General features: G+C 46.9%; 1 protein-coding gene across 2 annotated transcripts in view; it reads left to right on the plus strand.

Annotated features, from left to right (window-relative positions):
• The window catches only part of ITGA9 (integrin subunit alpha 9), a 351,949-nt gene that overhangs the window by 83,598 nt on the left and 244,576 nt on the right, over nt 1-23,775 (plus strand). For both annotated transcript variants that reach the window (XM_067753774.1, XM_067753773.1), the window contains exon 15: nt 2,999-3,159. In XM_067753774.1, coding sequence (XP_067609875.1) covers nt 2,999-3,159 — 161 coding nt within the window. The remainder of the gene's footprint in view (nt 1-2,998; nt 3,160-23,775) is intronic.

A 23,775-nucleotide genomic window follows, 5' to 3' on the forward strand; every position in this document is an offset into this window, starting at 1 on the left:
TGATTCAGGAGGGGATCCCAGGAAACATCAGTAGGAAAGCAGGACCATGAGATAGGAAGGGAAGGCAGCTGTATTAGGGTTCACCAGAGAAGCAGAACCAAGAGGGTGTGTGTATATGGATATTATAGCTCAGAGGCAGTCTGGAAGCAGCACTTCTTTTCTGGGGGGGACCTTGGTCTTTACATTTTAAGGCACTCAACTGATTGGGCGAGGCCCACCTGCATTCTGGAGGGTAATCTGCTTTATTCAAAGTCTACTGATTTAAATGTCAATCCCATCTAAAAAATACCTTCATCGTAACATCCTGATGGGTGTTTGACCAAATATCTGGATACCGTGGCTTAGTCAAGTTGACTAGAAACCATCACAGCAGCTGGATAGAGGGTGTGTTATTAAACAAGTTACCACTGTAACAGGGCGGCGGGAGCAGAATCCTGCTAGGGAAGTCTGGGAGCCAGTGTGGAACACACCTCACGGTTACCCCACCCAAAGGACCAGGGAGCTGGGGTCATGCTTTCCTGAGCGCTGCCCCAGGAGCTTTAGTCCTTGGTGCTCCTGGCCTGCCATGCCCACGGGTGTGTGCCATGCCCACCAAAGCCCTTGGGAAAGGGAATGCAGGTGCCGGCAGTTGGAAGTTGGGCTGGACAGCAGGGAAATGGTAAAAGCCAAGAGGATGTAGGTGGGGCCCTGATGCTATCTGCTCTGTCTTCCTGTGTTCATTTCCACCCAGGCTTTCTCTGGGCTCAGCCATTCATTGCTGACGAGATGGTTCAAACCCTCTGTTCTCTCCTTGGTCACCCTTCATGCCCACCCAGGGGAGGGTGGCTGTAGCTCTCTCACCTGGGAGGACGACCAGGTGGGGGGCTGTAGCGGGGACCCCACTCAGCAGCTGCTGCCACCACGTTGGTTACCCCACCAAGGTCTTCTGGCTCATCTTCCAGCAACACCCATCTCCAGTCCTGATCCTGCTAAATGAAACTTGGAAACTCACTTCATTTATGTTGTACATATTCTTATTGTTTGGCTGTTGCTCAGGGAAATTGTGATTAGGAGAAAGTAAATTAGCCAAAGTTCAGCTCCAAATCTCTATACTCATTTGATTCTGCTGTCTGTGCATTCCAAGAATGTGAGTTTTTTGTCTGATAATATAAAAAATGCACCAAGAACCAGTATGGTAGGAATAGCCCAACACTGGAGATGAGCAGAGTTCCAGATTCCGCTCTCTGGCCTGCAGCAAGTCTTGTTCCCTCTTGCGCCATCAGTTCCTCATCTGAAAAATGAGGGTCTTGATGTAGATGATCCCTAGGCTTGCCCAAAAGGTTAGACATTCTACGAGTCTACCCCATTTCCTGCACTGTCACCATCAGAGCAGGTATGTAAATCTTGTATAGGTTCCCATGTTTTCTCTGTTGAAGTACTTTCCCGTGTGCTTTCTTCTGTTCCCAAAAATATCTCCTGGGATCATCCAGGTCGCAGGTACCTCCTGGTGATCTAGCCTTGCCTTGGAAATCAGCTGTTTGCTGAAATAAACAAGCTGGGGCAAACCTGCCCTTGCTGACCAGGAATCTGCCAGCTTGGCCTGGCAAGGTCCCTGAGATGGCAGAGGCCCAGGAAAACCATTAAATGCATCAAAAATATACCCTGTGGCAGCTACAGAATGCCAATCCAGGTCACTTTCCTCCTTCGTACCTCCCCCAGTGGCTGATCCCTTTGATGTTATTAAAAGCCAGAGCCATCCGCATGGCCCCAGCTTCACATACTTAAATGCCAGGAGGCATTAGCCTGATTTTTTTTTTGGTGCAAGAGCCCAGCTTCTAGGAGGCTGGTGTGTGGAGCCAGGGCAGGGGCTGGGTCATCCGCTTTCCCACTGCTCAGTAGTCTCATCTGGTCATTTTAGGGACAGAAGCTCCTTTTCTCTCACTTTAAAAATACCACGTTCCCCTGAATCCACAAAGCAACTAAAAGATAGTGTTACGTAAAAAAGTGTTATGGAGGGGCTGACCTCTGAAACAGGGTTCTGTGGGACAGAAAAGCAATGAAATGGGTCTGTTAATACCAAAGCCATATTTACCTAATAAAACACATTGTCCCATACTTACTGACAGACTCTGAAATAATGGAGGCGAAACCCTTTGGGTTTATTTATCCAATGTGTGTTCTCTATCGTGACCATTTTTTAAAGTCCCACATTGTGTCACAGTAGGTTCTGCCATCTGGCATTACACCTTGAGGCACAAGGTGATGAGGTTTCCTTTTTGGGAATGCACCCCAGTACAGACCCCACAGTGGTCATGGTTTTGTTGAACCGATAAGCACCATAAAACTGGTCACTGTATGGCGGCCTAGGAATGAAGTCAGCTTCAGCCGCCCCTGTGTTTCCCTGAGTGAAATCTCCATGAGGGCAGGAGTTTGCCCTCGTTGTTCTTTGATGTGTCTCCCATGCCTGCACAGTGCCCAGCTCAGTGGACCACAGATGGCTACGGTCCAGTAGATGTAGCAGTTATAGAGCCCGACGCAACAGCTGTGCAATGAGTCAGAATTATTGGGTGATTCCTCCCTCGTGTGGGGCATATGTCCTGTTTCTTTATGGGAGTCAGTATTCCATGCAGCCTTGGTGGTTTCAGCAGCTTCTTGTAGTATTCCTTGTAATTGTCCTGCCTTTCAGGACACTAATTGTGTTGGGTACAGCTAACCATTGATGTGTATATTGGTGGCTCAGATGATAACTCGTGAGGTTTAAATTGTGGGGAGCTGTGAAGTGTGATGCCCAGAGCATCCCCAGGAAGACAGGGCTGTCCCAGTGTCTCCGGATTCTGGGGGTGCCTGGCTGTATATTTCTCTCTGAGATGGTATTGATCGGGACTGCCTGCCATCAGTCCTCTGTGCAGCAGGGGGCTAGGTATTGTCTGAAGGGTGCTTGTGATCCTCTGAGGGGGTCTGGAGGGGGCCTTGTCACTGTGTCTGTCCTTGCTGATGTTTTGACCTTATTCATTGACAGGCCTGAATTACGTTCTGACGGCTGATATGGCCAAAAAAGAAAAGAGCCAGTTGCCCAGGGTCTACTTTGTGTTGCTGGGAGAGTCCGTGGGTCAGGTCTCAGAGAAGCTGCAGCTGGTCCATTTGGAGGCGACGTGTCATCATTACGTGGCCCATGTGAAGGTCAGTTCTTTTTATCCTCAAACTTTGATCTCTACAGATGTTCATTTGGAACTGGTGGAAACTTTTATTGTGCATTACATATGCTCTGACTTTCAAAATTTTATTTTACAAGGAGGAGAACATTCGTTTCTTCTTTTAAAGTTGGAGTTGGGCAGCTCTTTATTGATCTTACTGTGCTGGTCTTAGCCTTTGAGGGGGGTGATGGTAGGCCAGGAGACCAGCAGTGCTCTCTGGCCTTGCCTTGTTCTCTTGGGATGTTTTTTGTCCTCTCCCCTCTGTGAGGCTCAGTAGTCTTCTCAGAGGAGAGACACAGAAGCACATGCCTCTGAGTCAGCAGTGGTGCTGGATCACACTGTGCCTGATGCCTTTCTCGGTGATTCACTACATATTAGCTCATAGTCAAGGTTAAGGTGTTTTACAACTGGTTTGATTGTCCTCTCTTGATTACTTCCTGTTTATTTTAGGAGTGCATTTTATGGTCCCTTTCCCCCTCAATTAAATAAACTTTCAAAATGTTTTTCTTCTACTGAAATTATTTGTTAAATACACTTTGCTGCTAATTCAGGAGGCCAGGCTTCAATTAGTTACAGAGAGGCCCCTGTGTAGGCAGGTCCTGTCAGGTTGGGAGTCTGGTGCCCATTGCTGCAGGAACAGCCAGCCACTGACCCCCAGGCAGAGACAGCAAAGGAGGTGGAAGGACCCCCATGACCCAAGCCACATGATGGGTAAGATGAATGTGGGTTTTGGTGTCACACAGACCCGGTTTGTGTCCAGTTGGATGAGAATTTTGACTTCTTTGTGTCTTAGTTTCTGCATCTCTAAAATAGTTACCTTAAAAGGTGGTTGTAGAATTAAACATTACATGATGGATATACTTAAAGGACCTTGCACGGAGTCTGCCACACAGCAGGCACTCAGCATTATTATTCGGTTGGACCATACGTAATTGCCAATATTCTAACATTCTTGACTTACAAAAATGATTACATATAGTTCAACCATTATTAATGACCAGTGGCTTTTTGGATGATAACAAAAATAGACTACGGATTGGAGATGAAGTGTCCTTCTATTATTATGTCGTTAGTGCCAGAGCAGGAGAATAACAGCTGCTTCTGCATGCTTCTGGGTTGTAGATAGAGAAATGCCCCACACATCCATGGCACTTTGGCCCAGAGCCTGAGTCCATGCCCCTGAGATGCTTTTCAGTGGGGCTGGGCTCTGTCTCCTGCCAGGACGCATGCAGGGGCCTGCCCAGACCAGCTGCCCTCAGGCCTGGGCAGTGAAGGCCATTTATAAAGCAAATCATGCTCTTGTTAAGCCAACAAGCCACCCACCTCTCTGGGTCTTAGATGATGTTGGCTCGTGAGCACCCTTGGGGGTATGAGGCCGTCAAGTCAAACACTGCCAGGCCTTCAAGTGCCTGCACTTGGCGTCTCCACACTTGCTGGAGGTGGGGCGTCTTCCCTTGGGTTTCTTTTCTCTTTTTTTAAAAAATTAATTTATTTTAATTTTGGCTGTGTTGTGTCTTTGTTGTTGCGCGTGGGCTTTCTCTGGTTGCGGCGAGCGGGGGCTACTCTTCGTTGCAGTGCGTGGGCTTCTCATCGCGGTGGCTTCTCTTGTTGCAGAGCACGGGCTCTAGGAGCACGGGCTTCAGTAGTTGTAGCATGAGGGCTCAGTAGTTGTGGCTCTCGAGCTCTAGAGTGCAGGCTCAGTAGTTGTGGCGCACGGGCTTAGTTGCTCCGCGGCATGTGGGATCTTCCGAGACCAGGGCTTGAACCCATGTCCCCTGCATTGGCAGGCAGATTCTTAACCACTGTGCCACCAGGAAAGCCCTTCCCTTGGGTTTCTTTATGCTGGTCTCTTCCACAAATACTTTCCTTCTGGGCTCTTGGAACTTCTTGCTTTGACTGAGAGGTTACCCCTTCCCATGTAGCTACCAGGAGTCTTGGCTGCGAGATAGGGCCACACAGAGCCTGCAGGGCTTTGCAAAATACACTTAGAAAACAGCAATAATGAGGTGCAGGCCGGAGGTAGGGCTGTTTCTGTGGTGGCTTCTGAGGATTAACTGGGGAAGAGCAGAGCTGCCCCAGGCTATTGGTCCTGCAATGTCCTAATATCTAGGGTTCCAGACTTAGCAAATAAAAATATTAGACTTCCAGTTAAAACTGAATTTTCAGGTAAACAACAAATCAATTTTTTTTTTAGTATAAGTATGTCCTAAATAGTGCATTTACTTATCCTAAAAGAATTTAAAAAAAAAATATTTGTCGTTTATCTGCAATTCACATTTAGCTGGGCATCCAGTTGGAAGGGTCACCCTGACCGATATCCTTCCATCCCACAAGCGGCACTTCTCCCATCAGTCAAAACACTGCAGACAAGGAGAGACATTGGATGGGGGTCAGAAGAATTTGGAGGATGAAGGCAGGGCTCAGGAGCACAGAGCAATCACACACCTTTATGGGATTATTTGGGTCATTTTAAGGAAGAGCAAGAGAGCAGGCTTCAGCAGGGCTTCTTGGACCTAGAAAAATTTGGATATAGTTATTGCTTGGCCATTTTCTCATGCAAGGAGACCGGGGTGGTGGGATCCATCAGGAAGTCACAAGCCTCTGATGCCTTTATGGTTCAGGAGACGCTCAAGGTGGATGATAATTTATAGCCATGTGGGAAGTTTTTTTCTACCAGGCATTGTCTGTGTCGTAGCAGAGGACCCTGGGGACTGGCAGAGGGAGCCAGTGAAGGTGAATGCTAATGGGCCCGTTGGCTGTTCGCGATGTGGCCCAGCTGGCTTGGCCTGTGGTTTCTCCAGTTGTGGGAAAACAGCTGTGAAGGCAGTGACCCTTGTGTGGCCGAGGCAGGCAGCAATGCTGGGGGCAGGGAGTGGCAGCCTGGCCACCTCCTGGAGTGGGGCCGCGGGCTGGGAGCTGCTCATCAGGGCGGCAGGGCGTGAGAGCACAGCACAGCCTTCTCGATGGGGCTGGCGCTGGGATTTATAGACAGTGAAGGAAGAGAGAGAAAAGTGTTCTCGCTTATCACACACCATATGGCACGCAGGCAGGGAGGCAGGCGCTAGGCGCTGGGTGTGTTTTGTTTAGGCTATCTTTAGGTATTTTTTTCCTTTTTTTCTTTAAGCCCATTCCAATCTTTTTTTCCCTTCTTCCTTTTTCCCCGAGGTTTTCATTCCATATATGGCGACAAGTATCTCTATCATAGAAAACTGCTCTGGCTGACACCTGCCTTCCAGGCTGGCTGCGTTGTCCCATTTTGTTCCTTTCACAGCCCTGGTGGGGCCTCCGAGGTGTACCTAATTTTATGATACACTGCATCCTCCTGGGGGTGTGGGTCCACTCTCAAGGCTCACTTGGTCAGCAGAGCTGAGGCAGATTTTGCTGCTTCCTTGGCCTCTCTCCCTCAGAGTCCACAAGCCCCAGTTTGGGGGATGGGCCCCCTTCTACTAGTGAAGGGGCCTAGAAACCTCTGTGGGTCCCCAAGGTCACAGGTGAAAGCCCACACACCTCCCCTCAGCCTCAGGGCTCTCCACAACTTGGCCTCAGTTTACCTGTCCAGCCGCATTTCTGCATCACATCACACGTGCCCTGGGCTCTTGTCAAGGTGGACTGACCCTTTACCCCTGGAATGTGTCCCTCGTGCTTCCCAGTCTTAGTTCTTGTGCTCACCCAGCACCTCTGGCACTTGAGTCACCAGAGGCCCAGGTTTTGTCATATCCGTGTACAACCACGTACCACCTGCATGGTTTTTGCATTTTTTGGTCTCAAACGTGCACCACCTGCGGTATTTTATTTCCTATTTTTTTCTTTCAATCATCCTTTTGCCTGAAAATAATTTATAGCAGAAACTGTACACTCCTGTAAGTGGAACACCAATTATTGCCTGCCAAAAGAGAAAGTAACTGTAAACAAAAATACATTGAAGACACAACAGTGGTGTTGAATTCTAACTGGGCTTCATTCTTTGCTGAAGTCCCTGAAGAAGCGGCCCGCTCTTCCTGTGTGTTAGAAGGGGAAGTTACAGAGTGCTGCGGAAGTATTAAAGACATGCTGGCACCACAATGAACTTTCTCTCTGATGCAATCAGAAGGACTAAATGGGTATTGACTGTGGAGTAACTTTCCAAATGTATGGGTCCTTTTATAGAGCCCTGCCCACGTGCCGTGGGAATCCATGCCATGAACCCCGTATGGAAAGCCCTAGGGCCTGGACTCATTCTGCTTTGATTGGCTGTGCCTTCCCCCTCTTGCCTGCTGAAGGGTTATCTGTGTTTCAAGGCTCAGTCAGCCACCAGGTCTTAAACATCCTCAGCCAGCCGATGTCCTTGGCCCTGGGGAGGCTGCCATCAGCTTCCTGCCTTCTCAGAGCTTGTTCCATGCTGCCCGACTCCCGCTTTTGGAATGATAGGCATGAAACAAATGCTTGCAAGACCCAACTGCGCTGAAGTGACTCATTGGGTCAGCTGGACTGTGGGGTCACCAGGAGCGTCTGATCAGGGACCTCTAACCACTCTTGGACCTCTGGCTGGGAGGTGATGGAGTTGAGGGTTTTGGATGCATGGCCGTGTTCCCTTATCACTCCACCATTTTCTGGTCTCTGTATTTACCTGGACGGTAACTGTGCTCCATCTTCAAGTCCTGCACAGCTCCTTGAGAGAGCCAGCCCTTTGTGAGGTCAGGTGCTTATGTCTGACGGCCAAACGAGAGCCTTTTCAGGAGTGGGGAAAGCAGGAGACAGCTTTGAGCTTATACAGGGACAGTGCAGAAGGCCAGGCGAGGCTGAGCACGGGGTCAGCTGCCTCACTCCCAACTGTGAGGATCCATGATCCCCTGCAGAGGCCTCCAGAAAACCTCTGGTGAGCGAAATCACGTGTCAGACATTGTCAAGGGAGCCAACAACAGGATTAATGTGAAAAGGAAAAAAAAAAACCCACTCCACACTAGATGAGGGTATATAAAAGCACCGTTGGTTTCTCTGAGTAGCTGCAGATGTTCAGGAGGCTGTTTGTTCTCTTATGTTGCTGGAGAATTCTTCAAGGGAGTTGGAACCTTAAGCTACTGCAGGGCTGGCCTGGCAAAGGGAGGGCGGCACACTGGCCACTGGGCAGTCTCGGAGGTTACGCCGTGGGCTCTGCCCAGATGTTGTAGTTTTTTTTTCCATTTTCACATCCGAAAAAATGCCTTAGGGCCAGCTTCAGTCACATGATAGACTGAGTTTGAAAAGTGTTTGGATCCACTGAATGCCAATTTTCAGAGGTGCTGGAGACTTTTATTTTCTTGTTTAAGAAACAGTTAAGGAAGGAAGATTAAGTTGGAGTAAAGAAGACCTCTGTGTGACGAAGAGAAGAAAGGAAAACAGCAAAGTTTTCTTCTTTATCTGGGAAGTAAATTGCTAAATCTCTTGATAAAATATCTTAATCATCCTGATAAATCAAATAAATAGCCAAAAAAAAGTTGTAAGATTTGGATTCAAAAGGGGATACAGACCTTAGATGTAGGAGGTCATCTTAAAACATTTTTAAAAAATTGGTAATATATGCACATAGTTAAATTTTTTTTTTAAACTGTACTAAAAGTTATAGAAAGAAAGAACATCTCTCAGCACCCCATTTCTCTTCCGAAGGCATCTGTGGTTCCAGTTTCTTGTGTGTCTTCCAAGAGCTTGTTGATGAATACACAAAGCTGTGTTTTACACAAACAGCAGCATGCTGTGGCTCACTGCTGTGCAGCTTCCTTTTTCCTTTTAAAATGCCCAATAGCAGAATAGGTAAGCAGGTTTTGGAAAGGTTGTGCAATGGAATACTACTCAGCAATAACAAAGAATGAACTGCAGATATGCACAGTAACGTGGGCGAATCTCTAAAGCATTATGCTAAGTGAAGGAAGCCAGACTCAAAAGGCTGCTACTATGATTCTATGGAAAAGACCAGCTCAAAAGACAGAAAGCAGATCAGAGGTTTCCAGAGGCCAGGGATGGGGTTGGGTGGTGGCGTCCATGATTGGCTGCAAAGAGTCATGAGGGAAGTTTTGGGGGTGATGAAAATTTTCCAGCAGGATTGCGCTGGTGGTTATATGACTGAATACTTTTATTAAAGCTCAACAAAAAGTTTGCAGGTATACCAGGCTTTAAGAGGAAGATCTGGAGTTGTTTTAGACACACTGAGTTTGAGGGGCCTATTAGATGGTGAAGTGGAGATGTGTATATATGAGTCTGCAGTTTGAGTAGTGGTCTGGGTTATAAGTATAAATTTTGGAGTCATTAGAAGATAGTGTTTAAAGCCATGAGATTTGATGAGATCACCAAGGTAGTGAGAGAGAGAGAGAGAGAGAGAGAAGGGAAGGAAAGGGGACCGTGGGTACCCAGCACCAGGAGTACTTTTCCTCTTGGTCCCAAGATGGCTGCTGAGTTCCAACCACTGTGTCTTCTTTCCATGCAGGAAGAAGGGGGAAGGGCGAAATGCTCTTGCCATCTAATCTGAGGCCCTTTTAAAGAGCCTCCGATGACTTCTACTAACTCATTGACCATCCATATTTTAAGGGAGGCTGGGAAATGTCAGTTTCATCTGGACACTACAAACCCTAACAGTGTAGAGCTTTGCTCTCCAGTAGAACTTTCTGTGATGTTGGATATGTGCCATATCTGCATTGTCCAATATGGTGGACACTAACCACATATGACTATTGAGAACTTGAAATGTAATGAGTGCCACTGAGGAATTTTTACTTTAATTTTAATTAAAGTTTAAATGTAAACAACCACATGTGGCTACCACTAGTGGCTATCATATTGAACAGTGCAGATTTCTGCTACAGTAGAACACAGAGTCTTCATAGGACATTGGTCACACAAATCAAATGTCACAAGCCAAGTGGAAACAAATAACTGGGGTGAAGTCAAACTGACTGTTTCATTTTGCACTTACATTGATTAAAACCTGAGTTTCAAGAATGCCGTAGAACATGGTCTCTCTCTCCAGGGTTCTTTTGGAGCATTCACACACATGCACACACACTTGCACACACATATCTGCATGCACATACATGTTTCCATAGGCCATAACAGCGGGGGGAGGGGAGCGGTATTAGAATTGAGAAAGTTGGATGGTTCACCCTGAGTTGATCATTTCAGGAGTGTTATAAACTTGCATCTGATGTTTTCTATTTTCTTCTCTGTGGCTTGAAACTATGTAAAAGGTGGCAGTATAGAGGATGGAGATACAATTGCTGGGTCAGGAGGGAGGACATTTTAAGGTTTGAGACATATCACAGAATTGCCTTTTAGAATGTAAAGCCCCCCCCCCCCCACCTCAATGCTCTTGCTAGTACTGGGTGGAGAGATTCCTTTTCAACTCATATTTGTGACCCACATGAAGTATACACTTCCCGCTTGGGTAGTGAGGGCTGGGCTGGGCTGATCTGATCTGTGGTCAGCCACGGGGTCTCAGGCAAGTGCTTCACCTGGGTTTCTGAGCTTCCTCAGATGACAGTGGGAAGAATACCAACTTCCTAGTAGGAATCTGATGAGCACTGGGCCCCTTTTCCCTTCTCCTTAACCCGGAAATCTATTATTCTCCCTGGCTGCCTCTGTGTTAGAATGGATCAAGACTCATTTCATAGGTGTTTGGGGAATTTTTAAAAAAATGATTAGAAGCAGATGGTGAAAAGAAAATAGAAAGTATGGAGCAAACAAGAAATAAATATGGGAAGAGGACAACTCTCTCAGCCGACATCCTCCTTCTCCACCTGGAACAGAGCAAGTCAGAGCCGCTGAGTCAGTTTACAAGGGCTCCTCCAACTTTAATGTGTACACCAGTTACCCGGGGACCTTGTTAAAAGCAGATCTTAGGCAGCAGGTCTGGAGTGAATTTCTGACGAGCTCCCTGGTGATGTCAATGATGCTGGTCCATGGACCACACTCTGAGAAGCAAGGAGCTAGAAGAAGTAGGTACCAAGAGTTCCAGGTAAAGAGTCAAAGGATGATGGCCATGGTCTGGCAGTTTTCCAGGTGGAGCAGGCCTCGGAAGGCCAGCCACTCCCCTCACACTGACGGTGAGAGGTTCCACACCAGTGATGTGGAACCATGGTTCTGATGGTCATGCTCTGGCTTCCTTGTGACCTTGTGCAACCCTGGGGCTCACGCTGATGCTTGTGAGCAGAGGGCATGCCCCTCGTAGAAGGGCTGGTGCAGGCTGTGATTTCTTCCACGTTACCTCACTGCCTGTTGCTTGAAGGACTGTGTTGTCAGCAGTCAGCTTACTGAGCACGATTTTTTCAGCATTTCTGTTTAACTTTATTGGAGTGTTTTGGGCATGACCCAAACAAAAAAGTCAGAAATCCTTTTCTTCCCCAAAGACTAGGAGCTTCTTGAAGTACAAGCTCTTATTAAGCAGAATAATTATGAATTTTTTTGCCCCATCCATTGGGGCAAACAGAGAATGAGATACCAACTTAGAGACTGCATAGGTTCTTTCTGCATTTGTGAGCAAATACTAGTCACGTACATTATTTTCCCGGGCAGGTTAGAGTGGGGCACCAGCCTCCTGAGTGACCTCTATTTTTGAGGACGGGGAATTTGCTGGTTGTAGTGAGTGTGGACAGCAGAAAGGGTTCTCTTACTCATAGATAGCCAGGGAAGCCTCTGCACCAAAGAAACCCATTCCTTCCAAGTGGCTGCCTGCAGGTGGCTTTTGGGGTTTTCTCACAAGACAGACCTGGCCTCGTGACATTAGAATTGGAATAATGGTGGGTCCAAGGACAGATCTATCCATATGCATCCCAGAAGTTTTGTGTGAAGAGGATGACAGAAAATTGCTTCTTTTTCTAAATGCATTAGGACTATGTAAGTAAAATACTATAGGCAATAACAACAACAGTGATAATAGCTATCTTTTATTAAACATTTACTGTGCTCAGTGTTTTACGTGCACATTTAATTCTTATAAGAACCCCCCAAAATGTAATTATGAATACTATATACATAAAATTATATGTATTATAATGATATATAATGGATATAAGTAAAATAAAACCCCATTTTAGAGTTGACAAATATGAGACTTAAAACATTTGATTTACTCAAGATCTCACAACTGGTCAGCAGCAAAGTCTTGGGTTTGAATCCTATCTGGCAGCTAAATAGTTCTTAGACCTTGAACAAATTATGTCATCTTAGCACCGTGGTCCACCAGAAGTGATGGTTACTGTAGTTGTTATTAAAAAGGTGATCTGAGGAAGAGAAAGCCCTGGCTCTGGGAGACCTGTCTCCGGGTGAATGGGTGCTTGGTTTCCCATGTTGGTTGGAGAACTTGACTCACAGCTGCTCCTGCACACGTGCGTCCACATCACCTGTGCTCTGTGGCCAGAGGAAAACTCAGGTGTGGGCTGGTGAGCCCAGAGCAGGCAGGGGGCCTGGAGCGATGGAGGTTCTCTTTCCTGCTCTTTGGTCTTCCCGGTCTGTCTTTGGCCTCAACTATTTAAAAAACTAAATGTCATTTATCCTCGTTTTTAGGATCTTGAAGTCTGGTTCATGCATTCAGCCTCCCAGCATGTGTTGGGTGCAGGCTCTGCTGGGTGCAGGGAAATGAAGATGAAAACACCCAGGCTGGCCTTTGAGAATGGTTTCACCCCTGCCTTGGGGCACTGTCTCAGTGCTCAGCTTTGCCCCTCACCCCATGTGTCACTATTTTCAGTTCACTTCTGCACACGTCACTGCTATGGTGACCTCTGCCCAGGTGTGCCTGGGACAGTCCTGGGGTGCACCTGTTGTCCCAGTCCCAGTCATTAATAGTCACCCTTTCCCTTGCAAAGCCTTCCAGTTTGGATGGGAAATTGTGTATGCCACTGCATTTATGGAGCACCCACTGTGTGCCAGACACCGTGCTGAGCCCTGGGGAGATGGAGAACGATGGACCCTGCCCTGCCTCCAAAGATGTCTTGGTCTATTGGGGCAGCTGTTCTGAAAGCCATGACTTGGCAAGTCAGGCAGCCCCAGCCTTCCAGGCTTCTTGCTTTTGCTCTTATTGGCCCCCTCCCACCACCTCCACCTGTGCAGACCTTCCCTCCTCTCCAGGTCCAGCTTAGTGAGGCTCCTTCTGCAGAATGGCTGCCCACTGTCTGATCCCCCTCTGCCCACCCTCCTCCCTCCACATCCCCCAGGTCAGCTGTGGGCGTTTTCCCCACTGGTGTGACTTCTTGGTGTCATAGTCTTCTCAGACCGTCATAACAAAGGACCACAGAGTAGGTGGCTTGAACAACAATGTTTACTTCTCACAGTTCTGGAGGCTGGAAGTATGAGATCAAGGTGGGTTTCAAGGTCAGCAGGGTTGGTTTCTCCTGAGGCCTCTCTCCTGGGCTTGTTTGTAGGTAGCCACCATCTCCTGGTGTCTGCCCACTGATTTCTCTCCGTACTTGTCTGTGTCCTAATCTCCTCTTCTTATGAAGACTCCAGTCGTATTGGATTAGGGCCCACCCCAAAGACCCCATTTTAGCTTAATGACCCACTCTCCAAACCTGGTCCCATTCTGCGGTATGGGGGTCAGGGATTCAACATACGAACTTTGGAAGGACACACGTCAGCCCACAACGCTCTCACACTTGCTTTTAGCCTCCTCTGTTAATTACTGGCTGCTTGGGGCCGGGAGTGCATGACACTTGGCATAGTCACCCGGGCCACACCTCATGGGACCAGCCCCCATGCTTGTCAAATGACTGATGAGGCTCTTTTTTTGTTTCCAACTTGAAGACTGTTTTTACATTGAGGTATACTTAATTTACAATGTTATGTGATTAGGTTCTTAGTGTCATTTCTTATTGTCCATTTCAAGGGCTGAGTAGAGTTAATGGATTGAACTTCAAAGGAGAGATTTTTTTTTTTTTTTTCTGATGTAATGAATCAAACTTTTCTGATCCTGGAAAGAATTTGGTGGATGAGACTTTATGAACACACACACACCCACACACCATAACCATTTTGGGGTCGTTTGTTTAAAAATAAACAAACAAGGAATTCTTTCTGGACAGTCTCTGTCCTTGGGTGTAAATGTAGTACAGGGCGAAGGCAGGGCCCAGATGTTTACCCCACAGTGTTGGTGTGAGGCTAAAACGAGACCTTGCTTATAAAGTGCTAAGCTCTGCACGATGGAAAATACGCAAACACGGACGTAAGAGTCTTCTGTAAATGGATTGAGTTGGAATTTCCAGGCAGGTGTTCTCCCTGCCTCTTTTTAGTCCTTTGTGATTTAGCTTTTTATTTATCACCAAAGACCCAGCATATGGTGATTGTGGAGCCGCATGTATGCTCTTCCCAGATCAATGGACCTGCCTCAGAGGGAGAGAGGGAGGGACCCAGACAGTTTCAGGAAATGGTTCAAGGCTATATCATCTCTAAGAAAACGACACAGAGCAGTTGCCCTATGTAGAAAGTCAGCCCTGTCACTCTCTGGGATGCCTGCTGGCCTGGGTGCAAGAAGTCGATTAGGTGGAGGGGCACCCAGGCCCCGAGGCAGTGGTGCCTCCTCTACTTCTATCAAGAAAGGGGAGTTGTCCCAGAGTGGAAACTCTAGAGCAGCTCTGTCCAATAGAAAGGGACTGCAGACCACATATGGAATTGTAAATTTTCTAGTTGCTATGTTGAACAAGTGAAAACAAGTAAGATTAATTTTAATAGTTTTTTTTTTTTTCTTTAAGGTCCTATTCAGCTTTTTTTTTTTTTTTTAATTTTATTTATTTTATTTAGTTATTTTTGGCTATGTTGGGTCTTCGTTTCTGTGCGAGGGCTTTCTCCAGTTGCGGCGAGCGGGGGCCACTCCTCATCGCGGTGCGCGGGCCTCTCACTGTCGCGGCCTCTCTTGTTGCGGAGCACAAGCTCCAGACGCGCAGGCTCAGTAATTGTGGCTCATGGGCCTAGTTGCTCCGTGGCATGTGGGATCTTCCCAGACCAGGGCTCGAACCCGTGTCTCCTGCATTGGCAGGCAGATTCTCAACCACTGCGCCACCAGGGAAGCCCAAGATTAATTTTAATAACACTGAACCCAGTATATCCAAAATATTATCCACATGTAATCAGTGTAGGTATTATTAGTGAGTTATTTACGTTCTTTCTGGTGCTCGGTCTTTGAAATCCACTGTGTATCTTAGCCACATTTTATGTGCTCATTAGGGAAGTGTGTGCAGTGGTTAGAGTCAACCCTGATCACTTTGGGGACGCTGGGATGGCTGCAGGGGCCTGAGTATATGAGTACGTGAACGCATGTCCTTCATCAACTGGTAGTAAAAGGACACGGTCTATTACCTGTGGTTCTGAGAAACAATATTATAAAGGATGTTTTCATACTTGGACTGGGAAGCCTGCTTCTGAATTTCCTAAACTAGAGTTCGTGGGGCCCATGTGTCCATAGCATGGTGAGGAGGGTCTGCAGAATCTTTCCAGCATTTCAGAAAGCCTTGTGGGAAGCACAGAGATCACCATCCAGCAATGGCATCATTGCTCTCGGCTGGGGTGTTAGTGCTGGTGAGCCCGTGCTGATCAGACCTTCTCCTTGGCTTCTGATGACACTTAGGTGTTCCTGGGGTCGTCCTGGAGGTGGGGGGTTAATTGAGTGGGTGAAGAAATCCTAGGGGCTGCAGAGGCCCACGTTTTTTGTGTCTGTGCTTCTCACCCACGGACGTAAGCACAAACTTCCAGGGACTCACTTGTCAGGGCCGTTAACCCCGAGAGGCTTTGGAGGGGATAAAAGGTTCCTGAAGTCAGCGAGCACTGTTACTGGTTCAGTGCTTCCTGGGTTGCAGTCAGGAGATAGGCATTTCCTGTGAGCCGTGAATTCTGCTCTCCACCTATATGGAGTGCCTGGGAAAGGCAGCTTTGACCTTCCTTCAGCTCCTCTGCAGTTGCTTTGCTGGTGGGGTGCCTCCTATTCTCAGAGAGGGGAGCCATGAAGAGGGCACTGGGGGCTGCTCCAGGTGTCCTGTGGCTCTGGCCACCCTGGTTTTGGGAGGATTCCACTGTGCTTGGCAGCCCACTCAGCGCTGGGAGGTATGGATCACCCCAAAGTCCTTCCGTGTGCTGAGCCAGAGCCCCTCCCCCTAGTTCTGCCCTGAGCAGCCATAGGCATCTGTCGGTCTGTCCCTGCAACCCCCACTTCCTGTTTCCTCCAGGGCTCAGCATCCTCAGTTCCTTTGGGTCTCCAGTTTGTTATTCCATCAGTGAAATAGCCATCCTTTGTTTTTATTCCTTTCTTCCTCTGTGTCTGACGTTTTAGCCATCCCCCAACCAGGGGTCAGGGAAAATAGAGGAGAAGAAATTCAAACCAGCCAGTTTTACTCCTTCCCAACAACGGTGTAGGGAAGATGCCTGTAACAAGGAGGTCCAATGGATGTGATAATTCCTTCCTGTTAGCCAGGCCCTCAAATTGGCTGATGTAATCCTCTCATCTGGCACCGCAGCTGGCTTGATTATTCTTCCAAAAGACAGTGCATGTTGGTCTGGTTTGCACAGTGACATTTATCCGTGCGGATCTCCTGAATCTGACATTTGTTCCTCTTTCATCCTGTACTTTCTTGGGCTTGATGTTCCTCTTCCCATCTACTTGGTAAGAAACATGTTAGCTTATAGCACAGGGTATCCTTACCTATCAATTAATGAGCCAGAAGCGTCCATAAACTTAGGTTACAACCAAGGTAGTCCTGGTTGGAAAGAGACATGGATTCAAAGAGGTTTGGGATAATTTTATTAATGACAAAGCCGTAAAGAGCTCCTAAAAGCTTATAAGATTTGGCATCAGGGACTGTCTCGTTTCTCACCATATCGTCATCACCAAGCAGGGAAACTGACATTGACTAATTGTTCAATAAATGTTCCCAGAATGTTAGAAGAAGCTGGACTAGGTCCAAGGTGAACATATGCCCAAGATACTCGACTGTAAGTTTACCACGTTAGCTTTTACGTTGAAGTCAGTGATCCATTTTGAGTTGATTTCTGTGTGTTGTCCAAGATATTGTGGAACAGATGTGAATAAAAATATTCTTTTTGATTGTAATTAAAAGTAGATGAATACCTGTCAGACCATGTGGCCTGATCGCTTGAAAGGCCGTCACGTGAGAGCTTCTCCATTTGCCTTCAGAGAGGGTAGCCAGAACTCCCTGCCTCCCCTGCCGAATTTAGGGTGGTTGTAACCAAACCTTGGGCTGAAGCAGTGTACTTTCAACCAGCCCTTCCCGGGGACTGTGGTACAGGTGGTGCTCAGCCCACATGGCTTACCTCAGGGCGGGACGTCTGTGGGTAGAGAATCCTACTTCCCCATTCTGGGTGTGCCGGCACTTTTCCTGCTCATCTCCTGCCATTGAATCTTTCAGTTCTTCGTCATTTCTCCTGTTGCTGTCATGCTGCAGTGAACGTCTTTCGGCACCTGACCATCAGGTTCAGGAGGACGAATTCCTATTTGTGGCTTTGCTGGGTCAGTGTGACAGCCGCTTGTGTCCCCCCCCACCCCCGATGTCAGCTTTGGTCACAAGTCCACCACAGCCATTTGAAAGTCCTGCTTTCTGTGCCCAGGACACTGGGCTTGGCTTGGCCTCTCACACGTTTTCTGACAGTTCCTGGTGTTTTTTTGTCATCCTGTGTGTCAGCAGCAATACACAGACTGATCATTTTTATGGAACAGTCTTTGATGACACCTAAGTGCCTATTTAAATCACACCGACAACCTAAAGAATATTAATCCTTTATGAGAACATTTCTCAAAGCATTTTTTACAGGATGGTAACAGGTTTTATGTTCAAGAACAAAACAAAGGCCTATATTCAAATAAGTTTCAGAAAATACTGTATTTAACAATGGATATGTTTCTTTATTGGAGGACCTCCCAGAACTTTTTAAGCCAGGGTACACAAGGGGATACATTTTCCCCCTTTTGCATCTCCAGCGTTTCCCAAATGTATTTGACCACACTTTTTTTTTCTCTTGAAGATTAGGAGATATTGCTACAACATAGGTGAGTTTTCTCTCAATAATTTGGCTTTACACTTTCCTATTCCTTTTTTCCTTACTCACACAAATACTCTTCTTTAGCTTCATGTTTTAGTGATAGAAGAACTTAGTGATATTTGACATCTAGAGATTTTTCTCTAGGTTTTTTTTTTTAATCAATAAGACCACTTTAAAGGTATGGCAGGCCTTGTACCAATCTCTAGGGTCCCCACCATTTAGAGACCTCCATCCATCCTGTGGTGACTTCATTTTTTTGTTATATTTTTAGTGGCCGCCCACAATGTGGAGGCCTTTCTGAAGGCCCCTATCTCATGCTGAATTTAACTGGACTGTTAGCAGGCTTGATTGATTGCTGGTCTTAATGGGAGAAAATGTGATCCTCACTTCTCCACCCCATCATTAAATTATTACTGATTTATGACAAAAGGAAGCAGCCACTGAATAAGTGGGTATCTTTTTAAAAATTGTGATGCTTCACCAAGATGGATACACTTGCCTGTTTACTTCAACAGGCATCTGTTGAATGTCGACCATGCAAACATCTTGCTGGCCTGGGGCCCTGGTGCTTTCACTGAAGGGCCTTGGAGCCCAAAACAAAATTCCAGGGCCTGGCTCTCCAGCCACACCCATCCCTACCCATCCCCACCTAGATTTAATGAGGAGAAAGGGGCTAAAAGAAGCCCATGGGATTAACAAATATTCCAAAACACCACCTCTAGAAAGGGGTAGAAATGGGTGTTGGGATTCAAGGCATCTGTGAAGTTAAAGGGTTGGCACAAAGCAGGCTGGATCTTGGGTTTTTGAAAACCCGACTGGTGCCATTGCTGACTCTCAGTGAGTGGTTCTCTTGCTGTGAGCCAGCGCTGAGTGCGGACCCAGCTGGGGTCTGACTTCTGTCTCTGCACTCACTGGCCTGGTGACCTGAGGCACTCCTGGGTCACCAGGAGGGTTTCCTCTCTCCTGGGTCCCTCAGTTTTCCTATCCTGTGGAATGGTTGCAGCATGGGATTGTAGTGAGGATTAAGGGAGAGAATTGGTGCAGAGCACCCCAGAGGGGGCTTAGCACATGGTTGGTGCTTCTTGTGGCTTTATTGACTTCCTACTTCCTGGTTTCCTAGGGAGCCTGGAGTGTTACCTTGGCTGCTAGTTAAAGGCTGGGTTGGTTAAAAGGAGTGGGGACCTGCCTCATACTGTGTCTGGGGTGTGGATGTGGGGTAGCGTTAGGGGACTGGCAGATGAACTGGTCAGACTGCTCTGGTCTCGAGATGTATAAAAGAGTGGGTGAGAGAACAAGGCCATGGAGGTAATGGCATTTGTCACATCTTTTAGTGGTTCTTACAGATGATAAGGGCCTCAAAAAAATCTCCATGTGTCCATGCCCAGAGTGATCCATTATGGGCACATACCCGCAGGGCAGTGACCCCAGCTCCCATCTCTCTCTCTTTCTGTATATCTGCCTGTCTGTCTCTCTATATACACACACATATATATATATATAATTATTAAAGATAAATTAGGGACTTCCCTGGTGGCTCAGTGGTTAAGAATCCACCTGCCAGTGCAGGGGACATGGGTTCGAACCCTGGTCTGGAAAGATCCCACACGCCATGGAGCAACTAAGCCCGTGTGCCATAACTACTGAGCCCGTGAGCCACAACTACTGAGCCCATACGCCACAACTACTGAAGCCTGTGCGCCTAGAGCCTGTGCTCCGAAACAAGAGAAGCCACTGCAATGAGCAGCCTGCGCAGCACAATGAAGAGTAGCCCCCACTAGCCGCAACTAGAGAAAGCCCGCGTGCAGCAACGAAGACCCAATGCAGCCAAAAATAAAAATAAATAAAATTTAGAAAAATTAAAATAAATAAATAATATAAATACATGTATATACACATATGTATGTATGTACAATCTGTTTTTCATAATTTTTAATTTTGAAATAGTTCAACTCATAAGAAGTTGCAAAAGTGGTATAGAAAGTACTCATGTAGCCTTTAACCAAAGATAATGTCTTATATATCTGTAGTACACAGTCAAAATTAGGAAATTGACATTGGTATAATGCCATACATTCTTTTAAAGAGTGCTCAGCTCAAGACTGGGAATCTATTTTCAGCACAATTATTTGAGTTGCCTACTTTAGCTCCACTTTGGTGAGAGAAGCACTGGGGATTTTGAGATGGATTAGCCCTGGTCCTCAGCAAAGTTTGGTCACAGAGGAGAGAGATCCAGACCGGATGGGTTTCATGGGTTTCAAGTCACCTGTGGTTTACAGTGATCCAGCATGTTCTTTGGAATTGACTGCCTTATGAGACAGTGATTTTCTCATCACCAGACATATTCAAGCATGAGCCTTAGGATCCCTGGCCCCAGCACCAAGAGGGAGCTTGGACCAGATGCTCCCTGAGTGAAAATCCTGTGATTCTCTCAAGCTTTGGCAGAGTTTGCAGCTAACATTGATTATGCTATGAGTCAGGTGATACTCCACATTGATGTATTATAGTTGCCAAATCACCTTCCTGGGCTCTGGTTTAACTAGTTCATGTGAGTTAAATCCTGGTACTCTGTATTGCAGGCATTGTTCTAGGCCTTGGAGTACAGAGATGAATAAGACATCGTGAGTACGAGCCAACATCTAGTCGGGAAGATGATACAAACACACAACTATGATATAAATAAGTGCCATAATACACGCAGGTGTGGAGTGCTGTGAGACTCGGGGGAAGTGGTTAGTTTTGTAAATAGCCACAAGGCTGGGAGGCCAGGAGGGTGCAAGTTTGAGAGAGGAGCTGGATCACTGGAGATGGGTTGGAGTTTCCTGGATTGATAAAGAGTTGGGGGGTAGAATCAAGGGAAGCAAAGACATTCTGGGGGGAGGAAACAGCACAAGTAAAGGCCCTGTAGCATGGTGTTTATATGCATGGGAGAAAGCTTGATGTGACAGATTACTTGCTGAACATGAAGCCAGATTAGATTTGGCCTCCACCTTATGCTAATGACAAAATGTTGGTACTACTGAGAGCTGCTTGGAGAATGTGTGTATCTTTAAGTCATGCCAGTGAGAGGTTTTCAACTATTTGAGGATCATGCAGTTGTGAGGAACCAGATCCCTCAAAGTGGGGTTGATCAGTGATTTGGCAGGTCCTGAAGCATCTGCCTTGATCCCCCAGAGTCTCAGCATTTCTTCCCCGGGTTTGGCTACTCTGGCCACCACCTCTTCGAGGGTACAGCAAAGACCCAACAGGATGAACCTCTCAGGTGCTTGGCAGCTTTTGCTGGACAGCTTTGGGGTCCTGTGGACTCTTCTGGCTGTTGCTGTTCTTACATATTGAGTGTACAGAAGATTCACACGCTGGATCTCTTGCTGGGTGTGACCCTTTGGGTCAGGAGTGGCAGAATGATGCTGCTGTGAATTGCAACGAGCAGTTTGGGGACCCGATTGTTTTGCAGGTTTCTTTGGAACCACATATAGACTTTGTATTTTTGGAAGTGGATAGATCTGGGTTGCTAATGACTAGCAGGTGGCTCCCTTCCCCTTTCTGTCACCCTTTGGTATCATCTGTCAGACTCACTTCGGGATATTTCATTATAGTCCAATCAAGGAACATGGGAGGTTCTCAGAGGAAGAGGATCTACCTCTGTCATTGACCTGGGCGAGGATCATTGGGAACATCTGACCTTTTCACCAAGGCAAACTTTGACCTTTGAGAGCTTCCTTTGGTTTCTGAAAGTAGAGATTCTTATTTTTAGTCCTTTCTCTTTTTAATTGCAGGAGGGAAATAAGAATGGAATGGAATACCTGTGTAGAGTAGAGAGATGAGAAGATGTTAGGAAAATATATCCCAGAAGTAGTGCTGGATGAGAATCAAGTTATGAGAATCCCACTGACGAGAGGTGGATAGAAACAGAAGGCCCTAGTTCAGTGATTCAAATAAGGGCTCAGCTGTTTGCATTGGATGCTAAGAATGTATGCAGCAGCAGTGGGCCTCTTGTGTAGTAGGTCCATCACTCTCCAATTTCCTAAGAAACTGGGGTTCTCCTGGCCAGAAACATGGCCTACTTTTTCTGAGAAGGAAATGTCAATTTGGGGGTGATAATTTTTTTTAAAGTTTTTTATTTTATATTATCTACAAAGTAAAAGTGTTTTCCTTAACTTAAAAGTTGAACCACCGTAGACAGTGATCACTTCATCAGACTTGATTTATAAATAATCTGTCAGCTTGATGGTAAGAATTTACTGAACCTTTGTCAAACAAATTAACTATTCATAGAGATGTGATAATTTAAAACAGAAGAGCAAGCCCAGTGGATGGACCCTGGGAGGGCTGACTGATGGGAAGCCTCTCATCAAAGGCACTTGCTGAGGGCTGAAGGGGGTGCACAGCAGTACTGAGTGTCCAGAGCGGCTGCTCCCTAGCCAAGGGTCAGCCCTGGGCAGGGCAGTCAGCTGGACACAGCATATCACAGCATGAGTTGTCTAAGAGGTTGAGAGAACATGCAAGATCTGAGCTGTGCTTGCAGGTCTCACAAGACCACAGCTCTGTTGCCTGTGGTTTTGGTTGGATGAATGAAATGATGATTGATCAAGATGATTGGACAAGAAGGCTGAGCCCATCCCATCAGCCCACTTAGCAAACTCAGAGGGATTCTGGGGTGTGTTCTGATTCAAGCGGCTGGGAGCGCTGCATAGACATTAGCCAGAGAGAGGGCCGGCACTCGGACAAGATGCACTAGAGCCCTTGTGTGTGGTCCTGTTATTCACGTCTGTGGCTCTCACTTGAAAGGAGTGGTTCTTGGATTTTGGCAGGTGTCAGAACCACCTGGAGGACTCGTTAAACACGGATTTCTGGGCCCTGCCCTAGGGTTTCTGTTTCAGTGGGTTTGGGGTAGGAGCTGGCAAGGTGCATTTCTAACTGCTTCTTGGGATGATGATGCCACTGGTCCATTGATCTAAACTGCAAAGGAGGTCCGGATCCTGTGGAGGGGATCTGCTTTCTGCTTCCGTAGACACTAGGCAGCCAAGCAGATACCTGGGCTGGAAGGTGACAGGGAAGCATCCTGTCCCACTCACGGCTCACCATCTGAGGACCCATCATTCTTTATTTCATTCCGTTCTTCTGCTTGTCCTTCAGACTCAGAAATTCAAAAGGGGGCTCCCCTGGTAGCGCAGTGGTTAAGAATCCACCTGCCAATGCAGGGGACACAGGTTCGAGCCCTGGGCCAGGAAGATCCCACATGCCACAGAACAGCTAAGCCCATGCGCCACAACTACTGAGCTTGCGCTCTAGAGCCTGCAAGCCACAACTACTGAAGCCCGCGCACCTAGAGCCTGTGCTCCGCAATAAGAGAAGCCACTGCAATGAGAAGTCCACGCACCACAACGGAGAGTAGACGCCGCTTGCCACAACTAGAGAAAGCCCGCGTGCAGCAACAAACACCCAACTCAGCCATAAATAAATAAATAAATAAATAAATAAATAAATAAATAAATAAATAAATAAAAAGAAATTCAAAAGGGTGGCTTATGACACAGCATTTTTAGTTAAAGAAAAAAGAGAACCAAATTGCCTGCCACGTGGTGTCTGGGCCAGAGAGACTCCTGGGGTTTTATAAATTATTTGG

Source organism: Pseudorca crassidens, chromosome 10 (assembly GCF_039906515.1).
Source record: "Pseudorca crassidens isolate mPseCra1 chromosome 10, mPseCra1.hap1, whole genome shotgun sequence".
Classification (NCBI taxonomy): domain Eukaryota; kingdom Metazoa; phylum Chordata; class Mammalia; order Artiodactyla; family Delphinidae; genus Pseudorca; species Pseudorca crassidens.